The sequence below is a fragment of the Glandiceps talaboti genome, chromosome 13 (assembly GCF_964340395.1).
Source record: "Glandiceps talaboti chromosome 13, keGlaTala1.1, whole genome shotgun sequence".
NCBI lineage: Eukaryota > Metazoa > Hemichordata > Enteropneusta > Spengelidae > Glandiceps > Glandiceps talaboti.
This window is the reverse complement of record NC_135561.1, coordinates 4,728,318-4,740,736: the sequence shown is the minus strand read 5'-3', so window position 1 is coordinate 4,740,736 and position 12,419 is coordinate 4,728,318. Positions and strand designations below refer to the sequence as shown.

Here is a 12,419-nt window from a genome sequence, read left to right as displayed (position 1 = left end):
GTAGGATTGGGTATGGTCATGTCAAGATACTAAATGAAACAACAACAAAAATTCTTTACTGTCATGGGTTCAGTGTTAGTGCAGAAGGAAACTGGAATGACATATCTGTTGCATTAGTTGTGTCATTACACACACACACACACACACACACACACACACACACAAACAAACAAACAAACAAACAAACACACACAAACAGACAAACGTGCACACACATATACATATATTGGACAGGAATCTTCACTTATAAATGATTGAGTACTGACTTTATTACACTCATTCCTTATAATGTTATATTCATATTCATTTTTTGTCTGGTTTTACCAGTGAGCACAGAGTAGTGAGGAACCCTTTCAGCAGCATACATTACTCTCATAGCATTTAATTTTAGAATAAACGCAAAACAGGCAAGGAACAAGAGCTTGTCTACGATACTTATCATTTCTACTAAGGCCTAAAAAAATAATTGCTTCTTTTTTAATGTATTTGAGAAGAAAATAAAATCGCAAATATTGTGAAGTCTCACAAATAGTGGATGCGGAAACTGACATCAACTTAAAAAGACAAAATAAAACTGTTCTTCCAGTCTATAATGGCTGTACATCTGATAGGGAGAAATATATAATACAAAGACCATGTGGAAAACAGTGGAAAACATGAACTAGACACTCACACATGAAAAAATATACAACAAAATAAAATAAAAAATCCACTTACCCCACCTACTCTAAAATTGAGTGTAATCGGAACCTAACCTTGCCATTCTGTTATTATAACATGCTATGCATGTGTCACAAATTTATTTATGTATCAATTCCTGTGCTATAAGGTAGAGGTTATACCTGTTAAAATATATATGCATAAAATCATACAAATATATACTTTTACTTCCGTTAGCAGGAAACTAAATAAACATTAAAAAGTCTACGTTTGAGTTGATTGTCAATATGTACTTTGTCAAAACAGTAAACATGTTATGAATGTCATTATTCGATAGACTGTTACTTTCCTTATTTGAATTATGAAACTGTGTATGAAACAAAAATAAACAATGCATGAAATCCTTTGATCAAATATTTGAAGTGTATTTAAGAGAGCATATGGTAAGTATTAAACTCATTGGAAAAAGAATGACATGCAGAATAGACATCTGCTATTGTGTATCACAAAAGTTAGTGACAGCTTCTAAATTTACAAAGAATATGTTTTATACAATTAAAAAATGAATATAGATTCTGAACAATTTTTACCAGTTTCGCAAGAATTGACAATAATTATATTCGCCTATACACAAATTTATTCGAAAGAAAACATTCTGTTTGAATGATTATAATTATGAATTTCGACGATGGGTTGATCAAGGCTCCGGGAAATACTGGTGGATAAAGTTAAGATACTCTGTCACTCTGCTATAAACACCTGGGCTGTCAGGCCTTGCGCAGCCAACACCAAAACTCACGACCCCTGCCAAGTACCATTTACCAGGTCCTTTATCGCAAACAAACGGTCCACCACTGTCACCCTATAGGGGGCAAAGAGGTACGATTACACAATATATATCACGTGATGTTAAATGTGTAATTAATGATCAATATTATTCTAATAAAATCTAAAATAAACGTCGAAAATACACAGTGAGGAGTTCGACATAATAATTACAACATGTCATATTTAGGCAACATTTCAGACTTTATACATTGTCATTTATTTTCATGGTACCAAATATGTTGGTATTTCAGATATGAGTTGGTTTGTTTTGGGGAATACAAATCGTGTTTATTTTTATCAATATCAATAACATGCTATACACAACAGTAAAACATCACCTTACCTGGCAAGAATCTTTTCCTCCTAAGTCAAAGCCTGCGCAGAGCATCCTTGGAGTAATAGCTAGTGACTGGTGTTTTTCCTGGCATACTTCGTTCGTTACTATTGGCAACGATGCTTCGAGGAGAACATCAGAACCAAACCCTGTCAGTCAAGTTTATAGTATAGATTATATTATAGGTCATTCTTCTATGTGTGTGTGTGTATGTATGTATGTATGTATGTATGTATGTATGTATGTATGTATGTATGTATGTATGTGTGTATGTGTGTATGTGTGTATGTGTGTATGTATGTACGTATGTATGTATGTACGTATGTACGTATGTACGTATGTATGTATGTATGTATGTATGTATGTATGTATGTATGTATGTATGTATGTATGTATGTATGTGTGTATGTAAACATGTATGGGGTGGAAGAGGGGCCTAGGAAGGTTGTGAGGGAAAAATAGATGGATGAATGAATGGAGAGAGGGAGGGAGGGGAGGGGGGATGTAAACATTCAGCATTAATAGGGATAACTTTTACATTCCTATAGCTGTCAGTATCCATTCAATGAAAATGAATTAGACTAAATAAAACACCAGTAATTACATACACTTTGATTGGCTGCATACAAGTTCATATTCAAGTAGAGATATAGTTTCTTTAATTGACTGACAAAAATAAAACTGGCATTGGGAGTAGAGCCATATAGCAACATGTAACATTTATCATCAATTGTAAGTTGTTTAAATGAAATAATATACAATTAATTAACGCAAACCATCCAATTTACTTACCATTTTCTGATGTAGCTCCCCATCCAGTAACAAAACATTCAGTACCAGGTCGAAACTGCATGTCAGGTGGTGGAAGGCATATTGTTTGGATGTTATCAGTTAGGTCAACTGGCCGTAATAATTCAACCATCGCTATGTCGTAATCATCTTCTGGAGGGTTGTACTCAGGGTGAATATGGATCGCCTTTACACGCCTTGATATAATATTTGACTCGTCAGTCAGGTCGATCATACCAATTGAAGCTGACCACAATCTGGGATCATCAATTAACTCGCTATAAAGTGAAAATAAGTTAGAACAAATGAAGGCAACACATATTTAGGACATGTGTAAGCAACCAAACATTTTATTTCCTGTGTATCTTTTCATCAATTTGATTCAAATGATTTAATAATCTTTTGTTTGCTATTCAAGTATCCAACAATCCATACATGTTAATTTGATAAATGTCCTCACAGACAACTGAGTTTAATAATCTGTGTTTCACTCCATACAACACAATATAAAATCATCTGTCTGTTCATGACTGTCTTTTTTGCCTCTAGGATAAACGTGCCCTTCCTAGAGTTCCCTCTCTCTCTCTGGCTGGTAGCTTGTACATATATGTAGTGTATGTGTGCGTCTGCGTCTGCGTCTGCGTGTGTCACGTGTGTGTGCGAGCGCGTGTGTATGTGTACGTACTATGCCCTTCGATTGGTGTTATTTTCATATATTCGATACATACTGTGTTGTGGGTTCCTCGAAGCAGTGCGCAGCCGTAACGAGCAAGGTGTCGGACAAAAGTGATGCACCACAGGAGTGTCCATTATTGATTTCTGCCAATGAAACTTGCCATGGCCACTCTCCACGCGTGGCTTCTGTACCTCCTACAATACGACTAGTGCTTACATCCAATGCTGGTCTTGTACCACACTCTGGTGATGTTAAACCATAAAAAAAATATTGGTTAAAGTGGATATAAAGCTACGTTTAAGCCCTTCACATCTATTTTATTGATAACATACAAGAAAAGAAGTCACGTGGTTTAACTTCGGTGTCTTATGATTTGTATGTATCCACATATAACGTATACGATTGCCTTACAATATCACATTGTAAGATTTAAAGTTTCACGTGGCATAAAACTCATCTTCTTGACAAATTCTAAAATCACTTAGTTTATTACAGTAATTTTACTGCGTCAAGAGGGGAAAGACAATGTAGGAACACTATCTGCAATAAATTATTTACTATCTTAAAAGGCTTACCATATTCTTCACATTCAATGTAAGCAAGACTATTCGATGGACACACATTACTGAAATATAGAGTTAGAATGCAAAATTATAAAAGAATACATGTCATTTATGATTTGGTAACATTTATTCATCTGTACGGTTCACAGACAATCGTGGCAGTCATGGTATATACAAAATGTAGTGTCATGAGAGTTTTTCTGTGTTGTATTTGTCAATGTGAAGACGATGAATAATTAATATAAGATGTTTTAAATATCCATGAGATGTAACAATCAATATCATATTTAAGAAATATGCAAGGGGTGACAAAGATTTAAAAACATTAGATAGACGTTTTACGTCTTTGTCACCGATCGCACAGCAATATATGAAGTAGTGAATGTAATTTGTGTCAAAGTGCACAAGGTTTCTCAGAAACAAAGATTATTGCATCACAAAAAGGCAAGCTGAACTCGCCAAAAATAAAACTACTGTAGTACTGATCGGTAAAGGAAGAAGAGACGGGGACATAATTGTACAAATCGTCAGACGGACAAATTTGAAATAGCTGAACATTAGCTTCGATATACAACGAAAGTTTGGTTAATATTTGTTTATATTGAACATTACAAACATTTACATTACCGCATCAACATGTTATACACGGTAACCATGGATACTTTAGGGTATTATTAAAAAGGATGAGCCTTCATGTACATTATATACATTAAACTACGCATGCTCTTCATAAACTATAATTATTCATACGTTACGTTCTCTTCTTTCACTTTTCATTTAGAATAAGACATGTTTCGGACAATTCGCATGTCCTCAGTTTATAACTTAGATCTGACAGAATAATTGAAATTTAGTCAGAAAATAATCAGAGATGATGAACAGATTGGCGGTGTTAAAAGGTTAACATGGTACGTAAATTCAGGCGTGAAATTACATACCAGTTTTGAACATCTATTGTACTCTTAACTCTTTTTCGCTTATTGAATTATACTACTTATCAAAATGGTCAACAATATTTATACCCCTGTGAAAAACATTCAGTTTACCCCTGGTATTATGATTTGCATTGTGATCAAATAATTTGTATATGTAAGTCACTTGTGTCTTGTACAATGTGACTGAATGCTAGGGCTTTTCAGCATCGCAACTATTTAGTAAGAGCGTTACCTTTTCCGCACAAGGGCTGACATCCAGTCATTGGAATCGATTGCATTACTTCTAAGAACTGCAAAGCTTGAAGACGTGATGTTTGCACTGGATATTGGTATGGTGCTGGTACTCAAATGTCTCCTAACGAGAGAAGAAAGTTATGATGAAACATACATACTAATGCACACCAAAACACACTCATGCACATACAAACACGTGTGACGAGTGTGACAGTGGTGTGCAGGCCAAGTACAATAATTTGAAAGATGGTGAGGTAAGGTGCATGGTGATTGCCCAATTTTTGAAAATCGTTTCAAAATAGTTATGACAGTTATCAACATCATATTTCAAATTTAAAAAATTGAATGTACCCGAATGTAGGCTGAACCAGTTTGATTGGCAGGTACAAACGGACTTCTCAGTAAACCAATGTCATACATCAAACATTTAGGGAAATATAAGCAAAACATGTAGGCGTCGATTGAATGAAATGTCAAAACTATAGAACGTATAAACATAACGTATTTCAACAGATTTGGTTTTCTTTAATCATTCCACCATATAATTAATGATAACAATGTTAATTATAGTGCTACAATGATCTCTGCATTATTCCTATCTCATCTCATCTCACCTCACCTCATCTAACTTTATCTAATTCCAGGGATGTATTACTGAGACTCATAATACTTTGTTATATGAAGACTCTCAGTTATTTGCCGGCCGGGTTGTTGTTAGTATTAGAAAATAATTTAACTGGCACATGGCAGTTGCCAAGGTATCATTTATTTTCCATCTTAGAATTGTCCTGCAGGCAGGTTGTAACCTGCCATTATATACACAACGAATTTCTAATTAACTTACAGACATTGCCTATGTGATATATAGCATAAACAAGCACACCGTACCACATCAGTATTTTTCTTGACTTAAATTGAAAATTTCATCTGACTATTCCCGCATCATTTTACAAAAAGTGCAATAACTTCTTAGTAATAATCTTTTGTTCTTTGGTTGACCTCTAATATGGCAACCATGATGCAGCACAAATTGATCATACAAACCTTTCAGTAAACACTGTATACAAGATGAAAGTAATTTGTTACAGCATACCTGTATCCCATTTGCTTGCATATAGATGTAGCAATAGTAAAATCCACTCTATCAGCACATAGTGATAAACGTTCTTGTCCAACTCTTACACTCACTGAGCCACCATTTTCAACGGTTTCTTCCATAAAACTCACTAAATACAACATTTTTTAGAATTGTTTTAATATTCACATTTGTACACATTAGTACAAAAATTAACGAATGTAATGATAAAAATTATTGCTCACTTGCAAATTTATTCTTTAGAGAAGGTGTGCAATATGCTTGTTTGCAAGTGCGTTCATTTGCATATATTTGCATAATGTTTTCAGTATAGCGTTGCACAGCAATAGTATGTGGGCGCACCAATAAAAGGAATCACTAATGCAACGACACATGTCAACCAGCGATTCCTTGCATCGATTCGATATGCGTGCATGTTCGTATTTAAACTGCAGTATAATACTGCAAAAGGGTTTGTGCATTAAATATACCTTACTAAGCCTATCTCGTTTGTGTAGTACATTTCAGTCAAAAAAAATATTTGCTAATTTGCCATGATTTCAGAAGATATGTATGGGAGCTATACTTATACTGGGTTCATTTTATCATTAAAAACTAGAATGAAAAGAGTGAAGCTAAATTATACAAATGAAAATGAAGTTTCAATCAAGCAAACAATAATCACTGAATTTCAGTTGTAACAAACAAACATGTTTGTCATGCTATTATTTCTTACCACAGATAGTTTCGTCCTCATTCTCATGGCACTCTGAACGTCCATTACATTGGTAAGTATCGGGAACACAGGTCCTATCTCGGCACATAAACCTGCCTTCAGGACATGACGCTGTGTGGGATGAAGAAAGGAGAAATATATATCTTATACAAGGACATTGAGTCTATCTTATTCAAGAACATTGGCTATGTCTTATACAAGGACACTGACTATATATTATGCATATGCAAGAACACTGACTATATCTTATAAAAGGATATTGACTATATCTTATGCATGACATTGACTCTATCTAATGCAAGGACATTGACTATGTCTTATATAAGGACATTGACTATGTCTTATACAAGGACATTGACTATCTCTTATACAAGGACAAAGCATGCTGTTTCTCTGTATTTTATCTACAGCTACTTTTTTATGGATTACAACAGTCAATGATTTTGAAAGCATTTCATTGTTAAAGTGACACAAGCTAAGTTCATTAGCCTTTTCTTCAAGTGAAAACACTTCCATAAACCCACAATTAAACTACTCTATAGTATATCAATGTCAATATATACCGTCTGTATCATTGCAATTGTCTTCTGGCAATGTTAGAAGAGTTAAATTGCATAGTAGAAATGACATTTTTATACATGTTGTAAGTTTAATTGAACGCATGGGTTCAGTCAATTGCAATCAATGGTTAACTGTGCTTCAGTACGTAGAATACCGCGAGTACGTTTTGAATATACAAGACAAAATATGCCCTCAAATAGTATATACTCTCATCTTGAGCCCTTCTAATGCTTAACTTGAATGACAAATACTTACAGACACAATTCGTCTCGTCGGAACCATCGTTACAATCAGACAAACCATCACATAGGAGATTGTTAAAAATACACGATCCATCATCACTACATGTAAAGTGCACGTCTTCATCACAGGCTAAACATTTCGAAGAAAGGTGAAAAATATCGCAATTATGAAAACTAACTACTTCTATGCGATGTTCGGTTTGTTATTTCTTAAATAAAATAAATTTAAATTTTGATACATTAATTTCTAGATCATTAATATGAAACTGAAGTTTTACAACATTATTCTTCAACTGGTGATTGATCTGAGGTTTCATATTTCTTGACTGGTGATTGATTTAGAGGTTTGATATCCTTTAAGTGGTGATTGATCAAGAGGTTTGGTATTTCTAAAGTGGGGATTATATTGAAATAATGATCACTTACTGCAGTTCAGTTCATCTGATCTATCATAGCAATCGAATATAGCATCACATCGTTTGTGGTTAGGTACACACGTAGGAGATGAATCACACAAAAACATACCATCTTCACACTCTGTTAAAACATAATTTTCTTGTACATAAACTCTCAAGACAAAAGACACATAAGGCCAAAAAAAATTGGTTCTGTTCAGTGCGCGCATCACTTAAATTAAAGTCTTAAATACCCTCACGTCGGTCTTTTTTTCGTGTTTGTCCAGACCATGCAGTCTGCAGATCAGTGTGGATACACAAAAATAACCCTCCCTACTTCAGTGAAGACAACTGCAGAGACAATCATGAACAAGCAAATGACATCTACTCGACATACACACTTAAGCTTGCTCTAAGGTACTAAATAAAGTGAACAGTAACTGCCATAAATAGTAGATTGAGTGATAGGTTTGTGAATTAAAAAAAAACGTCGTCGCAACATTTTAGACAAACGGTCTTATTTTTCCCCTTGGCCTCAATAGTTGGTTTGATGACTGTCTATAATATCGTTTGGATTACGTACTTTTTAGAAAATGGAATATTTAATTAATAATGTATCTATTTATTGATAAGGATATTATTTAATATGAGAACAAATACAAAAACAAATTCTTGCAAACTTAAATATTGTCTCAGTGTCCGTTAGAAGAAGAGGCTAAACAATGATTGAAATCTAGCCTTATAAATCACAACATTATGTCTAGTGTTCGAACACAAATCAAGTTCATTTTACACTGGTAATGAAGGCTTCGGTTTACTAAGATAGACTCAAACTCAAACTATTCTCTATGTTGATACAACAGTGATAATATATTGAATAGACGCTATAATCTCAATAGGTCGGGCCTCTGAGAGCTATTACCATAAACTTGGAATGTACTGTTTCGGGACCTCTAATGTTTGCACTATTTTGCAATAATCACAGGGTGGTTAGATTCGCATAGTATGAAAGGATTCGATATAAACCACTTGTGTATGTGTAATTTACCATATCGAACAACAATAGTTTTAGTTTGTGTTTATCTTATTAAACCGATGTCTAGATTAGTCGTAACTTACCCCATTCACAGTTTTCCTCGTCACTCATATCCTTACATTCCGGTACACCATCACATCTCCAGGCCATGTACACACATCCTACACCATCACTACAAGCAAACTCATCAGTCGGGTGACATTCTGTTTGAACGGATTATTAGTGTATTAATGGAAGTGAACACAGAACTAAAGTGTTCCACATACAGGAATCTTGTTAAAAGTAATTGTACTTGCAGGCGATTAACTTTATCACTAGCCAATAAGGAACTGGTCATATATATATATTTTGCAAACAAAAGATATACCATTGAAGTGTTGGCAATATTTGTAATTTGATATTAAAAGAAAAATCATTTGAACTGTCTACGTCGAGTCACTGGATAGGGTCAGGAGGTACCAATCAATAAAGTGTACACCCCACCGTTGCTATCTGTACCTATATACATGTACACTGTATACGGCATTACCTTTCACAATGGCTAGTTTGTAGTACAGCTGTCCTTGAAAAGTTGAGATTATTCCCAACATTTCCCGACTCTATGAGTATCATTATTGTGAGTTCATTTATGTATTTCTCGTATTTCATCCCATACTTACGGGAACAGTTTTTCTCATCGGAACCATCTTCACAATCTTCTTCGTTGTCACAGAGATAGCTCAGTGGTATACACGATCCATTATTAATACACTGATATTCTATCATCTCATCACAAACTGGAACTAAACATTTTACCGACAATACAAATTGGTTATAATATAACCTTAGAGTTATCAACTTCAAATTCAACAAAGAGTAGAAAAGATATGTATTACTGATCCCCCCTATCTCTCTCTCTCTCTCTCTCTCTCTCTCTCTCTCTCTCTCTCTCTCTCTCTCTCTCTCTCTCTCTCTCCCTCCCCCCCCCTCCCTCCCCCCCTCCCTCCCTCCCTCCCTCCCTCTCTCTCTCCCTCTCACTCTCTCTCTCTCTCTCTCTCTCTCTCTCTCTCTCTCTCTCTCTCTCTCTCTCTCTCTCTCTCTCTCTCTCTCTCTCTCTCTCTCTCTCTCTCTCTCTCTCCCTCCACCACAAAGAAAAGACACTAGGTATAACATATGTTTATAGAGTTGTTGTTCACATAACCTAAACATCTGCATTTGTACTGAATATAGTGGAGATGATTTTTGTAATATTTACTATTAAATGTAAATCTACTCGTTATACTATTGATACTTACGGGAACAGTTTTGCTCATCGGATCCGTCATTACAATCCGAGTAGCCGTCGCATACAAAGCTCAAAGGTATACACGATCGATCAGCAATGCATTGGAAACCCGTGTCATTATAACATGCTGTAAGCGAAGAGAGAAGACAATCGTTTGTAAAGTGCTTGGCGTTCACTGTTATTTTATAAAGGCGTATATTACTAATGTATTTGAGTTGTTCTCATCGTTATCACTACGGGCAAACCAGTGAGTCCGATAAATCATCCTCAACGACATTACAGAAACAAAAATATCGACGGAAAATGTATCCAAGCACACTGCAGACAACAAAATGTACTTCTCAAGCTGGGAATATTATTTCATATTTGTATATAAGAAGCCACCGAATTAAATTTGCCAGTCTTAGAGTGGAAAAACCGTTCTCAAAGGAAATAGCTCAAACGATAAAAACAGCGAATAGTCTATCTAGTATATAATTTGGTAATATGGCGATCAATACTTACGAATCTCAGAACAGTACATCTCATCTGACGCGTCCTCACAATCTACGGCATCATCGCATACAAAGCTAACAGGTATGCATAATCCTTCGACAAAGCACTTGAACTCTGTATTGATGTCACAATCTGTAAATACAGACGATTTTTGCAAAACGTTACAGATATATTTGAATGTAACTTTAGTAGATTATCTTTTCAACATTAAATAGAAAATGTAAGACAATACCATTAATTTCTAAATCTTTAGACTACTTTGAGCTACGGTATTATTCCGTACGAGTCCGTCTCCTGTCTGACCCTGTCTCTGTCTGCCTATTTCTCGCTCTTGCTATCTTGTACTACGTATACTTCTCTCTCTCTCTCTCTCTCTCTCTCTCTCTCTCTCTCTCTCTCTCTCTCTCTCTCTCTCTCTCTCTCTCTCTCTCTCTCTCTCTCTCTCTCTCTCTCTCTCTCTCTCTCAAATAATGTGACTTACCTTCCTCATCACCACCACCAACTACTTCCGTAATATAGTGGATAAAATCTAAATATTCGGTAACTCTACTGTAGACACCAGGACTGTTCGGTCTGGCACAGCCGTTTCCAAAACTGACGACACCTGTAAGTACCCATTTATCGGGTTCTTTCTCACAAACGAACGGACCACCGCTGTCACCCTGCAAATAATAATTTTCTTACATTTTCATAGTGTGTACATGACGTTAACACTAGTAGATAACGGATAGCTTTTTTGAAGTAAATGATTATCTACAGGAAAGTGTGATCTTCAATTTTTAATATTGATGCTATAAACTGTTTCAGAAAACAACCAGGTTCCAAACTAGACAATGTACATCAAATGCCATTTTTTCACCACATTTTAAATTTCTTTGACTCTATAATGAACTGATGTCTTAAATAACATTCGAGGGAGTGAAATAACGCAATTATTGAGGGTCTACTGAATAGGGGATGCATTATGACGTATATGTTTCCTCACAGAAACCTAAACACTATACGAAAAGTCATATTTGACCATGTCTTTCTACCAGGGTAAATCTTGAGCAGAGGATGTGTAAATGTGGTGAGTATGAGTCTCAGACGAAGTTCCACCTTTGACTTTACCCCCGATGATCTCTCTCCAGAGGGGCTGTGTGTAGACAGTCAAATGTGGTACTTTGTCTCGTACGACCCCTGTACAGAGATGGTGGTTAGGTGGGTCACACGTAGGGTAAAGGTTGAGTAAAAGGTGGGAACATTGGACTTTTCGTGTAGTGAAATGTCGAGGATATATAAATATACAAAAAGTCCCTGTTTTAGTATGGATCTGTACAAGCGGTAATAATTGCAAAACGTTTTGAACACAGTGTGGAAAAGTGATATATGAAAGGGAGCGTCATGTATAGTTGTCATGTAGGATTTGTTTCACTTTAAAGTTTACATATCTGGTTATAACATTGACAATATCAGTGAATCGACTGGTCTTAGTGTTGAAATATTCCATTCAAAGACAAAATAAAATTGGGGATTCGCTTCCAAGAAATGTTTTGACACTGTGAGTAGAAATTTCATTACTAAGTATGAACCCGAAATCCATGAACATTCGCAAAA

The 12,419-nt window shown here is 35.4% G+C and overlaps 1 protein-coding gene across 3 annotated transcripts in view; it reads right to left on the bottom strand.

Annotated features, from left to right (window-relative positions):
• Window positions 1–281: 281 nt before the first annotated feature.
• Window positions 282–12,419, bottom strand: part of LOC144444771 (transmembrane protease serine 9-like) — a 29,447-nt gene continuing 17,309 nt past the window's right edge. For 2 of the 3 annotated variants that reach the window (XM_078134303.1, XM_078134305.1), the window contains 15 exons: window positions 11,305–11,485; window positions 10,833–10,955; window positions 10,339–10,455; window positions 9,724–9,846; window positions 9,148–9,267; window positions 8,060–8,170; window positions 7,647–7,763; window positions 6,831–6,941; window positions 6,113–6,245; window positions 5,018–5,140; window positions 3,863–3,912; window positions 3,340–3,529; window positions 2,615–2,889; window positions 1,832–1,971; window positions 282–1,522 (listed from right to left, as the gene is read on the bottom strand). In XM_078134303.1, the coding sequence (XP_077990429.1) occupies window positions 1,358–1,522; window positions 1,832–1,971; window positions 2,615–2,889; window positions 3,340–3,529; window positions 3,863–3,912; window positions 5,018–5,140; window positions 6,113–6,245; window positions 6,831–6,941; window positions 7,647–7,763; window positions 8,060–8,170; window positions 9,148–9,267; window positions 9,724–9,846; window positions 10,339–10,455; window positions 10,833–10,955; window positions 11,305–11,485 (2,079 nt within the window). In that variant the 3' untranslated portion in view covers window positions 282–1,357. The remainder of the gene's footprint in view (window positions 1,523–1,831; window positions 1,972–2,614; window positions 2,890–3,339; window positions 3,530–3,862; window positions 3,913–5,017; window positions 5,141–6,112; window positions 6,246–6,830; window positions 6,942–7,646; window positions 7,764–8,059; window positions 8,171–9,147; window positions 9,268–9,723; window positions 9,847–10,338; window positions 10,456–10,832; window positions 10,956–11,304; window positions 11,486–12,419) is intronic. The other variant, XM_078134304.1, reaches the window with a different exon arrangement.